Below are 22,166 nucleotides of genomic sequence, written 5' to 3' on the forward strand. Positions count from 1 at the left end.
CGAAAACCTTGAAATATTGATTATTTTGCATTTTTGGTGTCATATTTCTTCAGCCAGATCAGTGTTGTAGGTGTCGTAGCCCTGGAACATGCTTTGTAACCCTGGAAATAATTTCTGATGAATATAATTGAAAAGCGCCTTAACCTCGGAATGTCGTAAGCCGAACCCGTCGTAACCCGGGGACTGCCTGTAATTTGTATTCTTCATAGCTAACAAATCTGAGGTCTTAAACATTGACTACCCACCTCTAGCCACCCCTCTTATGTTTCATCCTAGGTTGGAAGAAAGACTGATGCTTCACTGGATTCAAGCACGGTCTCTGACTCGCTTCCACCTCAATCAGGCATCGGATGCCAGAAGCCACAGATTCCTTATATATACAGTTTTTGATAGTTTTTAAATGGTTTCCAGCTGGCACCAGAAGATTTATCCTACTGTTAAGACTTAAGGTTTGTTAACTATGAAAAATACAAATTAATTAAAAATTTGTCATTTTGAGAAAGGTTCTGCTACTGAGTGCAGGTTTTCAAGCTTAATGGTTGTCATTTCATAGTTGGAATGGGATTAGTTCTTAGAATGACTCATGGAAGATGATTATGTATTATATAGCAGTTTAGTCAGAGTTATTTCATTTTTATTGTTATTGTTATTTTCTGCATTGTCGAAATATGGTGGATGTCTTATGTATGGTTGATTTTAGAAGGTGTCTATTGATGTATTTAAGTTCTGTTGTGAAGTCATAGGATGTAAAGTCATAGAGAACAAGATGGTGGTGGCGTCTGGTGAATGTAAACAATAATAAGTGAGAAGGAGACAAGTGTGTGAGTTGTTTGGTTGGTAGGAGAGAGAGCTCTGTCAGATAGGAATTTTTGGATTGTAAGTCTTGTTGTGGTGGTGTTCGAACGTGTAAGCTGGAGTATAATGGGATCGTAGAATGTGAACAGTGTGTAGATTGCACATTTGTGTTCGAAAGGAAAGATTAGGCTAAGAAAATATTCAGACTGGTAGCAGAGCGTGGTTGATCAAAGATGGTTGGATCCGACAGTGAACAAAGGGAGATTAGATGGAGAGGGGAATGTCCGAGATTTAGTGGGATACAAGAAGAGTACAAAGGATGGAGAGGTCAAGTTGAAGATTGGCTATTGTTTTAAGAAGATACAAAAAACCTGGCGATAAAGATAAGAATGAGCTTAAAAGGTAAAGCCCAAGAACTAGCCCAAGGATTAGATAGAGATAAACTTAGGGTACAGAGGGTCCAGAGATAATCCTAGCCAAACTAGATTAAGCCTATCTAAAAGACACGCTAATTGAGAATTGCAGTTGAATATAAAAAACTCGTTTTAAATGAGAAGAGAATCAAGTGAAAAGATGAGGGACTTTTTAATTATGTACGAAAAGGCAGCATCCGAGTGTGATAGACCAATGGGGAAAGGCATGCTGGAGTGGGAAGTCAAGGGTTTTCATGTATTGGAGCAAGCAAATCTCACAGCAAATAAAAAACAAATGGTATTAGCAGCTCGTGGTCAAGGAAAGTTAGTACGGAACAGTGTCGCAAACAATGTAAAAACTATTTGAGGGATTAGGGAATAAAGAGGAATGGGAATGGTGGGGGTCAGAAGGCAATGTGAGTTATGGGAGAAGGAGGGAAAACCAGAGTTATCGGGGAAGATGGAACAGAGGTAGGGGTGGAAGAAATCCTATACACAAAGAAGGGCAAACAACATTGTGCAATATATATATGCAGCTTGGAATGACATTGGGCTAGGGATTGTCCTCAGAGTTTTCATAATAGGAAGAAAACTGAAACAAAACAAGAAGAAAATAAGCAGAAAACAGAAACTGGGCCAGAAGAAGTTTATGTATAAGTTAATAAAATAGAGGAAGAGTCGTGGGAAGTGGTTGATGCAATTTTAGACACTAAATTTTTTTGGGTGAGACATCTTATAAGTTAGGAGGAGTTAACTGAGTATAGATCAGTGGTAGGACAGTTGAATTGGGTATCACTGCATACTGTGCCAGAAATATCATACGATGTTAGTGAATTAAGTAAAGCATTTAAAGAAGGAAATACTCAGGATATGAATAAGCTTATTAAAATATGTGAGAAAAACTAAGAACATGATGGTCAAAGTTACAATAAGTGAGGCTCACTAAGAACATGATGGTCAAAGTTACAATAAGTGAGGTGAAAGAAGAAAAGATTTATTGGGAAGCGTATGCAGACAATTCATTTGGAAACATAGAAGATGGCCATACTCAACTGGGTTATATTATATCCTTGACAGATGGTAAGAGGAGAAATCCCATATGGTGGAAGCCCATGAAATGCAGGAGAGTGGCAAAATCCACCATTGAATCAGAAACCCTGAGTGTTGGGGAGGCTATAAAAGGGCTTGATATATTTCAAGCATTTGTTTGAAGGAGGGACAAATATAGAAGCATTGGTTAATACTGATAATAAAAAACTAATGACTGCCATCAAATCGAGTACTGATGTAAGTAGTGAGAGATTAAAAATAGATATTGCAGCAATAAGGGAAACCATAGAATCTGAGGAAATAAAGGACGTGAGATGGATAAAAGGAAAGGATCGAGTAGCTGATGTATTAACTAAAGCAGGAGTTTCAGGGGAAAATATTAAAAATTATGTAGAGGGTAAAGGGTAAAGAGTTGGAAGATGAAGGAAATTAGAGGGGACTAGGTTAGGAAACAGTCGGAGGGGAGGGCGAAAGAGATAAGTGTGATTATATATTATGTATCAGTTTAGTCATAGTTATCAGTTTAGTCACAGTTATTTAATTTTTATTGTTATTTGTATTTTCTGCATTGTCGAAATATGGTAGATGTCCTATGTATGGGCAGCATATGGTTGATTTTAGGTGTCTATTGATGTATTTAAGTTGTGTTGTGACATTATGGAAGACAAGATGGCGGCAGCATCTGGTGAATGTAAACAGTAACAGGTGAGAAGGAAACATTAGCATGGGTTGTTTGGTTGGTAGGAAAGAGCTCTCTGTTGGATAGGAGTTTTTTGGGTTGTAAGTCTTGTTGTGGTGTTGTTCAAAGGTGTAAGCTGGAGTATACTGGGATCGTAGAACAGTGAACAGGTGGTTAGATTGCACATTTGTTTTCGAAAGGAAAGATTAGGCTAGGAAAATATTCAAAGAAGATTGCTTACTTAATGGTAGTTATCTATTCCATGAGATAATAGGAAATGAGTAACTATGTAGTTCATTTCGCTTTTGCGAAAGACTGGTTGTCTCTTCTTACGACTGTCATTCGTAAGCATTCTGGTTCCTTCTTTTCTCCTCTCCTATGTGGTATCTTAGTAGAGTGGTTCTTCTTAGAATAAAGGAGATGATTCAAACGGATAAGTTGATAACAGTAGAACAACTTTATTTCTGAACTCCATAACAAGAGAGACAGTTCGGTCGTGAGACCGTTCCGTTTTATCGCTAGAAATGAACTGAAGTATTAGAGCATCACGTTGATAGCGATACATTAGCTATCTCAGCGATTCACATAAAAAACATACGTAGTCCACCGGCTCTGAAGTTACAAGTTTCCGGCGCAGGTTAACAGGTCAACAGGTCAACCGCTTCCCATGGAAGGTGTTATGAATAGTTGACAAGATACAAATCGATGACATTTTCAAACAAACTTAAACCAGTCTACTGCAGGCATTGCATAGCGTGATCTAGATTTGTCTTGGTCATGTAGGACGCTCCTAATTCGCCAATGACCCCTCAGGTCATGGATTCTATTTGCAGATATGTAATTATCTGTTTTTTCAATGTATTTATTACAACTATACCTGAAGGCAGGGATTGAAGATTTACTTTCTTTACTTTTATCCTTGCAATTATTTCATAGTATGATAACTTTTTTATACTCCTGTAGGTGCTATATAAGCATGCGGCTCATAACCCGAAACTAAAGGGAATGAATTTTGTCTAAGGATTTTATATGTATATTTATTGAAAATTTGTTTACAGAGCAGTTTTATTAAATAATGAGTGTTATACGCTTTCAAACATGACTTTATGGTTCATGTTCTTTCCAGGTTAAACAAGAAAAAATAGACTTCATGGACCGAGCTAATATTTACAACAATGATGAGTTTGATGTTTTCTCTCGGATGTCTGTTGACCATTCAAGAATTCATAAAGGGAAAAAATCAAATAAATTTATCTGTAATGAAGATGACACAAAAATGGTAAGTTCAAGCTACTTTTAGTTACTTAATTTCAGAATTATTATATAATCTATACATAATTCCTGATCATACAGTATTCTCTTGTTCAGGGGCATCTCCCATCTTACTCACCACTTTCTCCATCACTTTTTTGTTTTCTGTATATGTAACTGTACTCATTTCCTGGCTGACTGCTGATTAGTTCAAACCTTGTTCAGTACTTCTCAAGTCATTTTTCATTATGAAAATTTGTTTGTTGTACTATTGTTGTTGGTTTTTCTACCAGCATGATTTTTAATATACCTAATAAAAACTTTAACCGATCCCCATCAATTTACAACTGGCATATTCTGCAGTCTGACCTCCTTTAAGACACCAAGAAAAAAAAAGAATGCTCTCTCTTAGGTATAATTGAATTATCTGTGCTATGCTGCTGCTGCCAGCCATTGAAGTGACATATGTTTACCTTTGAAATGCCACTATGCATTGGTAATATGTACTTTAATCAGGGTAGTTGTTTCCTTATTGGAATGGTGAATTAAATTAGTTTTTATTATCTTATAGCTCAGTGCAAGATGTGAAGTTTATTTTTTAAAGTTAAAGTCAAACTCTTCATTCTTTTCAACTTTCTAAGTGAAGTGACAGTTTAATTGTGTGAAAATCAGTACCTTGTTTCACTTTTCAGTACTTTCAGTACCTTGTTTCGTTTTTGCTCTTGGAGCATTGCCACCCCTTTTTATATAGCTCATGCCCCCTTATGGAATCATTTCCAGTTCCAGTGGCACCTGTGACTTACTTTGTAGCTTGTTTTATAGCTGCAGTTGTTTCATCAAGCCATGGCTATCATAGTGCTGCAGCAGTGATCATGATGCCATTAACTCGCAGAGAAGTGTAGCTCTACAGTGCCCATAAATTTTGTTCATACACGAAACAAACCTTCGGTCTTAACATTAGGATTTACTAGCGCCAAGCTGGAAACCGGTAGAATTAAAATTACACTTGTGAGATCCAGGGACTAATGGCATCTATACCAGGTCACGGGGCATGTATACCCAGAATGCCCACGGCTACCTGTGACCCATCAGTTATTTTCCTACCGCCTTTAAGATAAGACGTGTTACTGTCTATCTCATTTAAAGCCGGTTTTTCAGTTTGCCCGTTCTTTATCCATTTAATTTTTTATTTTTCATTCCTTTTCTTTCTCCAAGTGTGATCAGTGTGTGGTAAGAGTGTATACGTGGTATGATGGAGAATTTTGCCTCAACATCGGGATCGTCTACCGCTTCGAAGAGGAGACAAAGGAAATGCCCAGGAGTCAGTGGCTTTCCATGTTCTAGGTTCCTAACTTCGGTGTCGACGGATCCTCATCCAACGTGTAGTAGGTGCAGGGAAAACGTATGTACGGTTACTAATCCGTGTTCTGTTTGTCGCGGTTGGTCGGTGGAACAGTGGAAGAAGTTCTATGGGAAAAGCCAATACAAAAGGAAGGGGGTGACGCCATCTTTGGATGACCAAACCTTACCGGCTTCTTTTGTATCGGTAATAAACCAGGCTGCTCCATATGTTTCTCCACCTGCTTTTGAATTGTCTCATACCCCTTCGGTTTCTCCTAGCGGTTCTGTATTGGAAACGTCAGGAGGGGCCTTGGGTAATTTTATGAATAATTTGCACTCTCCTTTGTTCCCAGCAAGTAGAGGGGGAGATCCGCCATCTTTGTTCCAGGCTCCTGCTACTCAAGCGCATAGGTTAGATGGTACGTGGTCAGCGCTAGGCCTACCAGGCGTACCAACCTTGGATGGTCTGCTTGCGCATTATATGACGTCACGGTTCCAGCAGGGTCCGGCAGCGCTGAATGTTCCTCATCCCCCGGGCTTGCAATTTATGGGAATTAATGCCGCGGCTTCACCATTCCACTCAGTATTTACAGCGATGCAGAACGTGGGAGGTAGTTTGGCAGCAAACGTGCGGTTGCCAGCAGAAACCTCTCAGTCTCTCCCTACGAGAGGGATGACGTCACAACATACGTCACACTCTGATATGGCAGGCGTGATGACGTCACAGACCGATTCTCGGGGCCTTTTTCGCTGCACCCAGACGCTAATACGCCTTCTGACCCATCAATGCAAACTGTAATGCAGAAATTACAGGATATAGAGAAGAGAATGAATAAGAGAGACAAAAAGAAAAAGTGTGATTCGCCTTCTTCGTCTTCTTCCTCTAGTTCGGCGTCATCGCTAAGTCCGATAACGTCACGGCGAGCGCCAGTCAAGCGTTGGAGGAGGATTCGGGAGTTCCTGGCGGATCCTCGGGCCAAGAGGAGAAGAATCAATTCTTCCTCTTCTTCGGACCAAGACTGTCATTTCCAAGTCAGCAAGAAGGTCGGAAAATCAGTGGCTATTAAGCACAAGCTTGGCAGACGAAGCCGTTCGCAAGAGTCCGAACAAGCGAGAGAGGTGACGGCCGGCGAGCTAGCGGCCGAGGCGGAGTTGCCAGTTCGGATCGCAAAAACGGCGATACCTCTGGTAAAATCGACGTTGGCGGCGAAAGGTGCAGCAGAGGATGGAATGCAGGTCCCAGTTTCGCCCGTAAGGCCGTTCAAAATACGTACGAAGGACGATAAGGCTCCTATTAAAAGTACGAAAAATAGATAGTTGGCAACCTCGGCGGATACGTTCGTGGAAGGCAGTGTCCGTCTGGATAGAAGGTCGAGGCCGGGCTCGCCGACGCTCGAAAACGATTGCCAATGCTAATAGAGACGAACTTACCTCTGTCTTACGGGAGCCTTCATCTTGGAGATCTAGACGAGATTCTCGCTCTAGATCCGTGAGTAGAGAAAGAGTGAGACGTTCTCGTTCCCCCTGCTGACTATCCGGGATCGAGCCAACAGCGGCCAGCAAAGATCAAAGAGACCGCGGCCGTAGGGGCAGGCGGCCGTGGAATTCCGGGCCGTCTGTCAGAAGATAGGGGCGATGACAAACATTCCCTCGTGACGGAGAGTGGTACACTAGAGCCGGAGGAAGGAGAAAACCAAGAGTTTCTGGCCTCGTATGCAGAGGTTATTGATTTGATTAGTCAATTCAATAGCCTTTCGGAGAAGACAGAAACACCGGCCAGTATGCTTCCTCCTGGAATTGACATGGCGTTTGGACTAAAGAGGGATACCAAGGTGTCGTATGAATTGCCTTGTTCGAGTCATGCGGAATCGGTCTTGCAAACACGTAAACGCAAAGATTGCAGGGAGGGATAATTCCTTAAGATCTAATAGATCATTTAAATTTATTCCCCCTTCCCCCTCCAATGATAAAGCAAAGGGAATATTATACAACACCGAAGGTCCCTTTGCTGTCTAGACAAATGAACCCTAATGTTGTAAGGTTAAGGCCTGGATTAACCTTGGATCAGGTTAAAATGGAGTGCCCATTCGATGACGTACCAAGAGGCTGCTACGTTAGAAGCAACAGCTTCTTCTGTCTTTCAGGCTGCTTCCTGGTTAGACCTTTGGTCAACAGCAGTGGCGAAAATTGCATCCTCGGAAGCAACAAGGAAAGTAGTAGATGAACCATTGTTCATTAGATTACTACAGTCAGGTTCCAAGGCGATTGCGTACCTGACAAACGTAAGTGCCAATGTTTGGGCAAATATCCTGCTAATGAGGAGAGATGCAGCATTGGCTAGACTAAGCCGCAATGTGGATTGGATTCCCTGTTAGCAATGAGGAATGGGGATATCTTGGAATCGCAACTACTGTTGCCAGTCATACTGGAAGAGGCGATAGATAGAAGAAGGATGGACACTAACGATAGGTTGGTGCAACAGGCAGTTAGGAAAACGTCTAACAGTCAAACTACTCCTTTGGAGGGAAGACAACAGCAGATGTCTCGAAAGAAGACAGTGAGACATAGCATCCCTAATAGAGTCACAAGACCCTCTTCCCCAAAGAGGATAACTCATCGGCCCTTTCACAATAGAAACAACAGAGGAAGGGGCAATAGGGGAAGAGGGAGAAGCTCAAGAAGATAGGATGGGCGCCTCCCATCACTCGGCCACACCAGTGGGGGGTTGCCTGGCAAATCACTGGAAGGTGTGGCAGGAACTAGGGGCAGAGCAGTGGGTGGTGGATGTTCTCAGGATCGGGTATTTGATTTCCGTTCGAGGTAACCCGCCCCTGACAGATCAACCATTACCCCACGTCACTTATGCCCACAAATCTCAGAAGGCCACTATTCTGCAGGACGAAGTGAAGAAGATGATGGAAAAAGGAGCTGTGCAACAAGTATGCAGTCCGACAAAAGGCTTCTACAGCAGGATTTTCCTGGTACCCAAAGCCAACGGGGAGTGGAGGACAGTAATAGACCTGTCAACGCTGAATCTGTTTATAAGGAAAACCAGTTTCAAGATGGAAACTCCGAAAACGGTTCTACAAGCAGTCAGAATCGGAGACTTTATGCTGACAGTCGATCTAAAGGACGCATACTTTCAGATACCAGTCCATCAGTCTTCAAGGAAATTTCTCCGCTTCAGTCTTGCAGGGAAAGCTTTCGAATTCAAGGTCCTGTGCTTCGGATTGACAACGTCTCCTCAAGTTTTTACAAGTGTTTTCACCCTCGTGTCGGCGTGGGCGCATGCTCAGGGGATCAGGCTAATAAGATATCTGGACGATTGGCTGGTGATAGCAAAGTCCAGGGAGAAATTACTCAGTACAAAGGGCGGGCCCTCCTGCAGCTTTTGTCACAGCCTAGGTATTGTGGTGAATCAGCAGAAGTCGCAGCTGGATCCAAGTCAACGTTTTGGAATATCTGGGAATGGTGATAGACATAACACAAGCCAAAGTATTCCCGACAGACCAAAGAGTAGAGAAATGCAAACAATGGTGAATGCCTTTCTGGGAAAGCAGACACAGCCAGCAAGACAGTGGCAGGTGGTGCTGGGAATCCTAAACCTCCCTGGAGAAGCTAGTCCACAAGGAAGGCACACCTTCCGGTCCCTACAATGGAGGATGAAGGAGTTTGGTCACCAACAGTAGATCACCCGTACGAGCACAAATTCCTTGTCGGCAGAAGTGAGGAAAGACTTGCTGTGGTGGGTGGACGACGACAATCTGACAGTGGGTGTCCCCCTTCAACAATCCTCCCCAGACCTCTTGCTGTTCTCGGATGCGTCACTAGAAGGCTGGGGAGCCCATATGGAGGAGTTGATGGTGTCAGCAAAATGGAGTTGCAAGGACAGAGAACTCCATATAAACGTGCTGGAGTTGAAAGCAGCTTTCCTGGCTCTACAAGAATTCAGGGAGAGAGTAAAGGGACACTCAGTGGTATTGATGTCAGACAACACCACAGTAGTAGCTTATATAAACAAGCAAGGAGGCCTAGTTTCTCGGCAGTTACATGTGATGACAGTTCAACTTCACCAGTGGGCTATAGAGAACCTGGTAGACATCAAGGCCAGGTATATTCTGGGAAAAAGAAACATAGTGGCCGACAAGTTGAGCCGCAGGGATCAGATTCTGGGAACGGAGTGGTCCCTACACCAACAGGTGGTGGACAGGATGCTCATGTTGTGGGAAGGACCGATCATAGACCTATTCGCACCACCGGTACAACAAAAAGTTGGAAGTGTATTGTTCAGTAGTCCCGGACGCAGAGGCAGTAGCAGAAGATGCGCTACAACACCCCTGGGACAATCTGGACGTGTAGCATTTCCTCCATTTTGGTCTAATCCGTCAGGTTCTGAACAGGGTAATGCGGTCTCAGAACCTCAAGATGACCCTGGTAGCCCCGTTATGGCCGAAAGCAGAGTGGTTTCCAGACCTACTGGAACTCCTAGTAGATGTGCCAAGAGAGTTACCTCCATGGAGCAACCTTCTGCGCCAGCCTCACGTGGAGAGGTACCACCAGTCGGTGAAGTCCCTATCGCTTCACGGGTGGAGACTGTCAAGTATCTCCTCCGAGAGCGAGGGTTTTTTTTTCGCAGAAAGCAGCAACTCAGATGGCAGGTAATATCAGAAAATCATCTGCAACAGTATACCAAGAAAGTGGTCAGCATACTGTGATTGGTGTCGTAGAGGGAACGTGTCTCCACTCGGTACCACTATTCAGCAGTTAGCAGACTTTCTGATATATCTCAGAACAGAAAAACATATGTCTGTATCTGCAGTGAAGGGGTACAGGCTGCTCTTAGCCTCAGTCTTACGAATGAAAGGAGTGGACTATCGTCTTCATGGAGTTGGCCATGCTGATGAGGAGCTTTGAAACAGTCATGCCCACCAAAGGAGCTAAAAAGCCCCAGATTGGGATCTGACCAAGGTACTGAGTAGTCTGACAAAACCCCCCTACGAACCACTAAGGCAGTCCACGGATAGGAGCCTGACCCTGAAGACAGTCTTCTTATTGGCCCTGGCTTCAACCAAAAGGGTGGGGAAGCTACATGGCCTCTCATATCTCATAAAGCACTCGAGAGGTTGGAGATCAATGGTGTGTGAGTTTGTCCCAGAATTCGTGGCAAAGACCCAAATCCAACAATAGTAGACGGCAGATTCGACTCCTTTACCATACCTTCCTTGGCAGACTTTGTAGACAACGACAAAGCTGAGATGCTCCTGTGCCCGTCAGGGCACTAAGGGAGTACTTAAAGAGAACAAGGCACCTCAGGCCGGAGTGCCAGAGGTTGTTCGTAAGTACAGGACGAAACAAGAAGGAAGTGTCCAAGAATACAGTATCATTTTGGCTAAGGGAGACGATCAGAGATGCTTATACTGCAGAAGACAGAGGGTCAGATAGCCAGGTGGGAGCTAGAGCTCATGACATCAGGGTGTGAGTGCTTCCCTGGCATTTAAGAAGAACAAGTCTGTGTATTAAAATTCTGAAAGCTGGTGTGTGGAAGCGCCAAACAACTTTCACCTCATTTTATTTGAAAGATGTTGCCCATAGATCCTTGGACACCTTTTCCTTGGGTCCAGTGGTGGTGGCCCAACAAGTGATATAGTTCATCCAGTGCCCGCTGGCGGGTCAGTTTGCGTCTTAGTCCTAAGATGAAGGTATGAAAGTAGAATGAATGATGTCTTTTTCTTTACTACTTTCTTCCTACTCCTTTAACTACGGGCAATATGAAGGAGAGTACCGTCATGTGCTGGAACGGACTAGATGCAGGTGAGATGGTCAGCCATACTGTGAAGCTATCTTAGCTGATGATATACTTTTCAGTAGCAACACACCCCTCTGGATAATAAGGAAAAGAGGGGTGAAGGTGGATCCAGTCGCAAGGGACAAGAGTAAACAGTAGAATGGTATCTACACCCAGTGGGAGGAAACCAATAGATCCGCTTATATCTTTGGTCCTAGGTTCATTGTCCATTCTCTTAGAATTTCCCTATATATTCGGAAATGGATAAGGTGGCAAACTCCCAGTCAGTTGTAGAGACTTACCTCCCTCCAATAGTAAGTCTATCCTAATGTTAAGACCGGTTTGTTTCGTGTATGAACAAATACCAAATTTTTAACTAATTTGTATTTTTCATAACTAACAAACCTGAGGTCTTAACATTAGGATTTACTAGTGCCAAGCTGGAAACCGGTAGAATTAAAATTACACTTGTGAGATCCAGGGACTAATGGCATCTATACCAGGTCACGGGGCATGTATACCCAGAATGCCCACGGCTACCTGTGACCCATCAGTTATATTTCTAACCCAGTTTAGACTGCTAGAGGGGTGGTTTGAGGTGGGCCTTCAACTGTTAAGACCTCAGGTTTGTTAGTTATGAAAAATACAAATTAGTTAAAAATTTGGTATTTTTGGGGGTCACTCTGGGAACTCCTTCCATATTTATGTGAGACTAATCATCAGGAGGAAGGTCTGTAAATAGTTGTGCACATGGCTCATTAAGGGTAAAAGGCTTGAAAAGCATGATCTCTGTTATCCCAGGAAGGGATATCCAGCCTAAATCAGCTGCTCCCACAATTGTCCCTACGACTTATTTGCTGTTTAATCCAATTGTAACTTTTACTGCTGGCACAACTCATTTGCTACCTTCTCCATATGTAGTTCCTACTGCTGCTTCATCTCTCAGTTCTGTTATGTTTCAGCTCATGGAGTCTGCTTTTTTTATTTTATAGAAACAGCCTTTTCTGTGATGCAGGGTACTATCAGTGATCAGCTTTGTGCAGTCTTTGTTTATGGTGGATGAGTTACATTCTTCAGATACATCTGCTGCCCCTAACTCACTTGTTAAAACCTTCTCCCCCACTGTCATGCTTCATGTACATCTATTGCTATTACTTCACCTCTTGATACCCTCTCCTCATCCTCCTTCAATTCCTGCCAGTATGGGGCCTCCTTATTGCCTGCAATTCCTTCAACTTCTGGTGCTATCAGTATAATTAGTTTGCCTTACCCAGTTGTTATTCCTCTTCCCCTGCTTCCTGGCTGGTGCACTATAGCCTTTCTGTTTTGTCTACCGCCATCAACATTCTAGTAGATTTTTGTCTTCCTCCATATGGGAGTTTTAAGTCTTGGAGGGTGGACCAGTCTTTATTTGAGGAACCTGTCAGCAGGGAGACTTTGTTTAAGGCAGTCAGTTCTCAACACTTGCTGATACTAGCTATGTCATCTAGTAACACTTTGCCTTAGTACAGACTCAGGCACTCTTAGTACAGACTCAGGCACTCACCTTCCTAGGTCTGTCACTGTCGTGATTACTGTAAATTAGTCCCACCTTTGCCTGACCTATCAATTGACTAATGTCATGTTGAAGAAGGGGAATGTGTTCTTCAATGACCTCTGCAGTTTTATTTTATGTTGCAGAGCTGAGAGCTCTGTATATCTGACCCTTTGATCTCTTCTTACTCCCAGAGGCTTTGGATGGGAAGGTTGTTGGGGGTGAGGGGAGGCTCACATCCACATCTACTAGGGCTATGATTATCAAGATGGAGAACTCCTCATCAGTTCAGCTTGTGCCTCAACTCTGCCTCTCAGCACAAGTTGATTTATAGACCGTGCTTGTCCCACAGTCTGTGCTTCAGGGTCTTTGGTTTTTGGCATCAACATTCTACGGTAGGCATTCTGATTTTCCATTTCCAAAACATTCTTCGTTGCAGCTCAAGAGTTCTTGGTCACCCTTGTGCTCTGGCAAAGGCAGTGTGTTCAACTCAGTGTCCAGGGACAGGAGGATACCTCAGTGAGTTTTTGTTTCCCCCATGATCATGTCTCTTGTAGTGGGGGTTTGTTTTCAGAATTGTTATAAGAATGTAAACAAAACCAGAATGCAAATGGCAGATCACTCTGCAATAATCAAATAGCAATTCTGTTGGCAAAATGTAAAGCAAAAATGGGAATGTTGTTATGGCACTTCAAAACAAGAAAAGCTGAAACACATGATTATGCTTTATAAAATGTATGTTTGTAGCCACTTGAATATTGCAATATGATATGGTACCCACACTATCAAAAGGATATTGCACAAATAGTGTATGTACAAAGGGCCTTTACAGCTAGAATAGAAGAAGTTAAGGATCTTGACTAGTGGGAAAGATTACAATTTTTAAAATTATATCGTCTAGAAAGGAGAAGAGAACGCTACATGATAATTCAAGCATGGAAACAGATAGAAGGAATTGCTGAAAACATCATGGAGCTAAAAATATCAGAAAGAGCAAGCAGAGGTAGATTAATAGTGCCCAAAAGTATACCAGGAAAAATAAGGAAAGCACAGAGGACATTAATCCACTACGCACCAGCATTGACAATGCAGCGTCTATTCAATGCATTGCCAGCTCATCTGAGGAATATATCAGGAGTGAGCATAGATGTGTTTGAGAATAAGCTCAACAAATATCTTCTAAGCTGCATCCCAGACCATTCAAGATGGAAGATGCAAAATATACCGGAAGATGCACTAGCAACTCTCTGGTAGACATTAGAGGTGCCTCACACTGAGGGACCTGGGGCAACCCGAACAAGATGTAAGGTCTGTAAGGTAAGGTAAGGTCCTATTAATTTGACATGCAATATGATTAGATACTGTAATTCAGCAGTTTTACTTAAATTATCATTATTCTCGGTACACAAATATTATTTGACTTTTGCTAATAGATATATGTCAGTTTAATAATTCTCTCTCTCTCTCTCTCTCTCTCTCTCTCTCTCTCTCTCTCTCTCTCTCTCTCTCTCTCTCTCTCTCTCTCTTCAAGCAAGTTTAATACTCAAGATGTTGCTCTATCCTCCACTAAGAAATTCCAGGTTTTAGAATTATGGATGAAGTCAGCATAAACCTGTACCAACATAAACAACAGAATCGAGGAACAGCTGATTGTTGATGTCGTGTTTTGGAGGCAAAAGCACCATCTGAAACTGACAAAAACATGCATGTACTTCATTTAATTTGCTACATTTATAAATAAATAGCTGCAATTTTTAAACCCAGATTTGATAATTTAAGAATCTTATCTCTGAATTAAGTTCCATTCGGCAACTGAGGACAGTGATAATATCTGTAAAACTAAATCAGGTGATATTTTACGAATTAAAACAAAACCAAAATGCAAAGGGCAGATTGCTCTGTTCATAATAATAATAGGATATGATAATAATATGTGTTGGCAGGTTTATTGAATTAAGATTTTTAACAGTGAAAACCAAACAGTTTATTAACAAAAAATTTTTTAAATTATTCATTATTCTTCAAAAATCAGATGTGGATATTTTACGAATGTAAACAAAACCAAAATGCAAGTGGCAGATCGCTCTGTTCATAATAATAATAGGATAATATGATGATAATGTTTGCAATATGATTAGATACGTAAAACAACAGTGTTATTAAAATTATCATTATTCTCGATCCACAACTACTTTTCGACTTTTGATAATGAATATCTGTCAATGTAACAACCTAACCAGGGCAATGGAGTCTCTCTCTCTCTCTCTCTCTCTCTCTCTCTCTCTCTCTCTCTCTCTCTCTCTCTCTCTCTCTCTCTCTCTCCTCCACTTAGAAATTCCAGGTTTTAGAATTACGGATGAAGCCATTGTAAACCTGTGCTGTCACAAACAACAGAATCAAGAAACAAGTGATTGCTGACGTCATTTGCCGTAACCATTAAGTGTTTACTAAGAGTTGCATTAAGTTATCAATTTGTTAAACTATGCCGATTTTCAATGGTGGCTTCCAAAAGTAAAAAATAAAATAAATACTCATTCTTCATACAATGGCCATCTGAAGAAAGAATCCCAGTAAATTAAAGCTGCAGGTTATAGCCGAGGCTGAATAAAATGAATAACGGAGCAGGAGAAAGTGATGTCCAGAACTGGGGGAAACACACTTAATGCTTATATAATCAGTCTCCGACTTATGACGAGTTCGGCTTATGACGTTCCGGGGTTACAACGCTTTTCAATTATATCAGAAATGATTTCCAGGTTTACGATGCGTGTTCCCGGGTTATTGCGTTTACAGTGCCAATCTGGCAGAAGAAATATGACTCCAACAATGCAAAATAATCAATATTTGAAGGTTTTTTTATGAAAAATGCTATAAGAATGCAGCTTACATAGTTTTTAATGCACCCAAAGCATTAAAAGTAAGGTTTTCCTTGGATTTTTAATGATGTTCCGGCTTATGGCGATTTTTTGTTTATGACACGTCTCAAGAACGGAACCCCTGCCATAACCCAGGGACTGCCTGCATCGTGCTTGTTTTAAGCCCACTTTGTTAATTTACAAGAAAAACTATCTCCGAATTACATCTCTTCTAGCAGTTAATGGCAATAAAGATATCGGTAGGATGACCATGTTTATATTTTGGAATACGTTTAACTTCTGTAATGATCATTTCCTCCAGAAATTATTTATGTTTACAGAGCTTTTTTGTTTTTAGAATTATGGAAAGAGATCATACACCTGTACCAAAGTTAGTTCGCTCATCTTAACATCTAATTATGGTAATTATCCATGGTAATTACAGTTGTTTTATTGACAGTATCAATAGTTGTGTTGTTAGTGATTCACTTGAATTACCTACAATTTTTACCATTATTACATTTGTTTTGTTTACAGTGTAGATCCCCCTCATTACAGGACCACCTTGACATCAGGTGAGGGGGCTCTCGAACCTCAGGAATCTCTTCCCAGGTTCGAACCCAAGAGTCCCATATGACATTATATATTTTTGAGGTAACTTCTGTGGACTTTTCCATTTTTGCCAAAATTTTTGTAAGCAAATAATTGAGAAAACATATCATGGCTTAACATGGAGTTAAATCCGAAGCTAAATAGTGAGAACTGTGGTAGATCCATCATCTACCCAACAATGTTTGGACCTGTTTTTCAGGCGGAACTATTCTGTGGAGCTGGACCACGGAATCCAGGGGGCGCCTGGTTCTAGGAATAGAACTCTCGGCATTCTATCCAGTTTGCCCATATGTGATTAGGATGGGGATAATTGTATTATCGTAATACTATTAGTCCTAGCAAGCGGGTTCTGCTTACACTTGGGCCATACTAATCATGTTATGCCATCCCCTTTTTGGGTAGGGTAGGGATGCGGACATTTGGGAGTCCTTTCTCACTTGTGCCTTTGGCGGAAGATTTAACTTTGTGAAGGGCCAATGATATCTTTTCAAGATTTTTTTTTTTTTTTTTAATCTCATCTCAAATTTATGATTAATGAAATAAATGATTTGAGTATCCCTGGGCCCCATGATGGAAAAACTCCGGCACAGTTGATGACTATTGGCATGTCACTCCCGAATTTCCTTGGTACTGCCACAAGTAGTGAAAGTACTATAGAACACCCTGTTCCAAGTAAAGCAGCAGAGCCAGAAAACCAAATAGAGTGCATAAATAAAAAAGAAACAAACAAAAATAAATTGGTAAACTACAATATCGTAACAATGGAACCATATATGATGAACAATAATTCTGAATTAGAGATAAATAATCCTCCCAACAATACAGAAAAAAGGGATTTTGGCGAAGGAAAAATCTATTTCTGGGTGATTGGCTCGTGTCGCCCTTTGAAATATCCTTAAGTTCATTATTTCTAGGTAAAATAATCCTAAAATTACCAGAGAAAAAATAAAATCAAGAAAATGTCAGTTAAACTGACTCGCTCACTCTATAAAAGAAGTGTCGGTATGGTAATAGGGGCGAGTGAGATCACTACCACGAGTCATTTACCATTTAGACCTTCCATCACAAAATCCCCCACCTGAGAGAGCTGATACTAAAGGGTGATGCGTCCGCTACTACTAATACTACCGACGCCAAGCGGAGAGCAGCGCCTCTAGCGGTCATCCTTAATAAATGTACATCTTGTCCTGCAGGGTGGGTAAGGAAAAAACAGGGTGGGTTTCATAGGGCGCGACACGAGCCAATCACCCAGAAATAGATTTTTCCTTCGTCAAAATCCCTTTTCTGGGCTCAGCTCGTGTCGGCCTATGAAATAGTACCAGAGAAACAGACAAGATGGAAATAAAAGGTCAAAATGAAACAAAATTGTAAAACAGTATATAAAGATTCACTAAATTTAATAATTATTTACAAAATGTACAAACTCATTGTGTTCTACCCTAGCATAAAAATAAGGGTAGAATCACTGAAGCACATTATATGCATACAATGTGGGTGCCCCTAGCAAAAAAATAAGGGGCAGTCCACCAATAAGATCCTAGCGGCTAAGGCTAGAGTATCATGAAGAGCATAGCAGTAGGGTGAGGCATGTTGGACGAGGTAGGTAGAAAGGAGACCTGGATCTTATACTAACAAACTACTGTGCAGAATCAGGGGAAACTATGTTTCCCGCTGCTACTGCTGAAAATTTTAAAGATTCCAAGGACTTCAGGTAATGACGTTTAAAGACTGTCGGTGATTTCCATCCAGTATACTTTTTAAGATCCTCAAAGTTCATATGTTGGAAATAATTAATTGAGGTAGCTACTCTGCTATGATCATGTGCTTTTGGAAATGATTCAGGGTTGGCTTGTTTAATGAAGTAAAGGATCTGTTGTCTGATTCCTTTAACTGATAAGGTGCCACCTTTTTCTCTCATAAAAAGAGGACCTGAGGATCTAGAGGATGTACGAGATAGAAAGGCTCTTAAAGTTAATACTGGGCAAAGGGAAGGATCTTGCGGAAGTGGGATGACTTTCCAAGGGGCCCACCTTGCAAGGAGATCCTCATTTTTAGCTAAAAAGCTGCGATCCGGAGAAAGTAGAACTTCTCCAGAGGGGAGAAAATCTACATGACCCGCATCTCTGGATAGAGCCGACAGTTCTGAAATTCTGGCTCCTGAAGCCAGACTTAATAAAAATAACGTCTTTCTAAGTAGCATTATGAATGTGCAAGACGAGTTGTCAGTATCTGAGGCTAGTTTGAGGACATCATTTAAGAACCATGAAACTGAAGTAGGCCTTTGAGGAGGTCTAAGTCTAGCACAGGCTTTGGGAATAGACGTAAAGTAAGATTCTGTTAAGTCTATTTGGAAACCTAACTGAAAGATTTTCTTCAAAGCCGATTTATTAGTAGTATGGTTCTAGCTGCTAAACCTTTTTCAAACAAGGATCTTGAAAAAGGTATAGCTCTAAATTAACTGTCATGGTTGTAGTGTTTGTTTCTTTCAGGAAGGATGCTAACTTTTTTTGACAGCTGAATCATATTGTCTAATAGTTGATTCTCTTTTATCTGATTCCAGAAAAAGGATGTTTTGTGGATCAATGTTAGCATCTTTTTTAGCTGCAAACTTCATGAAGTCCATAAAGTTAGGGTCTGAAGAATTCCTGAGGAGGCGAACACAGTCCTCATTTGTACTGGTGCGAGCTTGGGGTTGGGAATCCGTTGAGGTCGGAGACCCAACTCCAGAAGCAGAGGATACCAGTTGCTCTTTGTTTGGCCAATATGGAGGGGCAATCAGGGCTACTAGTCCCTTGAAAGTCCTCAGTTTGCTCAGAACTTTCAAAAGAAGATTCACTGAAGGAAATACATAGATTTTCTTCCATTGATTCCAGTCCAGCGACAGGGCGTCCGTGGCATAAGCCAGAGGGTCCAGGTTGGGGGCCACATAGCAAGGGAGCTTGTGGTTCGCTTGTGAGGCAAAAAGATCTACTTGGAGACCTGGGACTCTCTGGCATATCCACTGGAATGACCTGTTGTCTAGGGACCATTCTGACTCCAGAGGGACTGACCGGGACAGTGCGTCCGCTATAACATTTCTTTTATACCCTGCAAGTGGGTGGCAGATAGATGCCAATTGTGCTTGTTTGCTAGAGCAAAGATGGCTATCATGACATGATTCACGTGTTTGGATTTGACCCTCCTCTGTTGATGCAATGTACTACTACTGCACTGTCCAAAACTAGTCTTAGATGAGACTTCTTTGGGGGGAGGAGTCTCTTCAGGGTAAGAAATACTGCCATTGCTTCCAGTACATTTATGTGGAGCTGGCGGAATTGAACGGACCAAGTCCCCTGAACTTGCTTGAATTGAGAATATCCCCCCCAACCGGACAGGGAGGCATCCGTGTGAATGGTTAACACCGGAAGGGGATATTGAAGGGGTACCAATTTGGCAAGGTTCTTCACTTTTGTCCATGGACGGAGCTGGTTGCGAAGGATCTGTGGGATCACTGACAACTTGTCTCGAGATTTGGCGTTTGCTCTTGACCGCCAAACTCGATTTATATCTTTCAATCTTGGCTTTCAGGAAGGGATGACCGCTCACTGAGGCAAACTGAAGGGAACCTAGGATTCTTTCCTGGTTTCTCCTTGAAGCTTGTTTGCTTTTGAGAAATTGTCTCACAGACTTGGCTATTTCTTTCCTTTTGACCACCGGAATTGACAGATTGTGGGAGGATAAATCCCATTGGATTCCTAGCCACTGAAAACGAGATACTCCGGAGTGAATCTGGATTTCGTTTTGTTTATCTGGAACCCCAGATGTTCCAGGAATTGCACTACCTTCTTTGTGGCTTTGAGGCATTCCTCGACAGTTGGTGCCCAGATCAACCAATCGTCGAGGTATGCTACTACCATTATCCCTTGTGTTCTCAATTGTTGGACTACCACTTCCGCTATTTTTGTGAATACCCTGGGGGCTACATTCAGTCCGAAGGGCATCACTTTGAAGGAAAACGTCTGCTTTCCTAGTTTGAAGCCTAGGAATGGACGGAAGTGTCTCGCTATAGGGATATGATAGTATGCGTCTGTAAGATTGATAGAGGTGGTGACGGCCCCACGGGGAAGTAAGGTCCGTACCTGCGAGATGGTCAGCATTTTGAACTTGTCGCAACGAATGAAAGAGTTTAGCTTTGACAAGTCTAAGATTACCCTTCTTTTTGTTGAGCCTTTCTTTGGCACGCTGAACAAGCGACCTTGAAATTTTAGATGCTTGACTCTCGCAATAGCTCCTTTCTGAAGGAGTTCTTCCTCATAATCTGTCAACTCCTTTGATGGTATCTGATAGAATGACTTGTTTGGTGGAGGATCTTTGATCCAACTCCAACCCAATCCTTTGGACACGATGCTCTGTGCCCATTTGCTGAACCCCCACCTGTGACGGAAGAGGAACAGCCTCCCTCCTACCTGGGGAGCCTCACTGCTGTTGAGCGGGTTGACCTCCGCGCCCTCCTCTGAAGTGCTTGCCTCTTGCAGCTCTTCCTGTACCTCGTTGGCGTAAGTGACCTCTCGCTCTGCTTCCCCTAGAGAACCTGTTGAAGGTTGGGAAGGCTTGGCTCTCATACATTGAGTTGAAAGCTGGCGAGACGGTGTATGAGGTCGAGGGCTGGTTCTGAGGAGACAACAGGAGAATGGGTTGCGTCTGTTTAGACGTCGAGGGCCTCCAACTTGGACAGCTTGACGAAGTGCTGTTGTTGCTGCTGTTTTTGGTATGGTTGGAACCTCCTACCAGTCTTCTTCAGTTTCTTACCAGCAGCAGGGGCGTTCTCTTGCTTCCTTTTGGAAGAGATACCCCACCTGGCTCTAAGGCTCTGGTTAAGCCTAGCAGCCTCGTGATGTACCTCATTCACAGAAGCTTCTGGGAAGAGGTCCGCACCCCACATGCTGGAAGCTAGAAGCCTATTAGGTTCGTGCCTAATAGTTGCCTCTTGCAATACATGCTTTCGACAATTCCTTCTAGCCGAAAAGAAGTCGAAGGCATCAGCTTGAACTGACTGGAGCTGAGACTTAGCCAGTATTTTGAAGAGTGGTTCAGTGGCATAAGAAAGAGCAGCCATCTCCGTGATGATAAGGGAGTTAAGTGATCTCCCAAATCTCGTACGGGCGTCGAACTCTGCCTGAATAAGGCTATCAGGCAGTCTAGGTAGCTTTTCGCCAAACTGGTCCATCGCACAGTCTGGTTTCAGCTTCCCTACTGAGAAAGTGGCAGGCAAGTTCTCCCACAGTTCTCCGAAGGCAGGAAAGAGCGGAGATGTTGATTCCGCCTCTCTCAATTGTGGCATGGGTTCATCTTTAAGGACGGCTTGGAGAGTCGCTTCCACTATCTTAGTTGCAAAAGGAAGAGAAGCCTCCTCCTCCGTGGCAAAGATAGTGAAAGGGCTCTTGAATGCCTGGAGTTTGGTATTCGTACAATCCCAATCCTCCAGGCAGTGAACCCATTCCCTCTGCGCATGATCCCTACTGTAAAGCACAGTCTCTCTAGAGATTTTATCCTCTCTATTGAGAGCTGTTATCGTCAGTCTGGCGTACCCTATGAAAGGCTGAGTCAGTCCGGGGGGTAGAACTCGAAGTCCTCAATCCTTCTTGTTCCACACTCCGGAATGGAGATCATGCCATCCTTGAAGGGGGCATAAGCTGCCACCCTCCAAGGATTATCCATAGAGTGGAGTAGACCAGTACCTGCCACAGGGGAGTTCGCTTGTGGGGCCTGAGTGAGGCCAGCGAAACGGTCATCATGTTCTCTAACACGGTTAGAGAGGTCTTGGATTGACTGACCAGACTGGTTGATGGTACTAGAGAGTTGAGCAAACATT

The 22,166-nt window shown here is 42.5% G+C and overlaps 1 protein-coding gene across 1 annotated transcript in view; it reads left to right on the top strand.

The window, feature by feature from the left end:
* LOC135197856 (activating signal cointegrator 1 complex subunit 2-like) overlaps positions 1–22,166 on the top strand; it is a 283,256-nt gene that overhangs the window by 162,537 nt on the left and 98,553 nt on the right. The window contains exon 12 of the mRNA XM_064225038.1: positions 4,064–4,216. Coding sequence (XP_064081108.1) covers positions 4,064–4,216 — 153 coding nt within the window. The remainder of the gene's footprint in view (positions 1–4,063; positions 4,217–22,166) is intronic.

The sequence above is a fragment of the Macrobrachium nipponense genome, chromosome 21 (genome assembly GCF_015104395.2).
Source record: "Macrobrachium nipponense isolate FS-2020 chromosome 21, ASM1510439v2, whole genome shotgun sequence".
Taxonomy (NCBI): Eukaryota; Metazoa; Arthropoda; class Malacostraca; order Decapoda; family Palaemonidae; genus Macrobrachium; species Macrobrachium nipponense.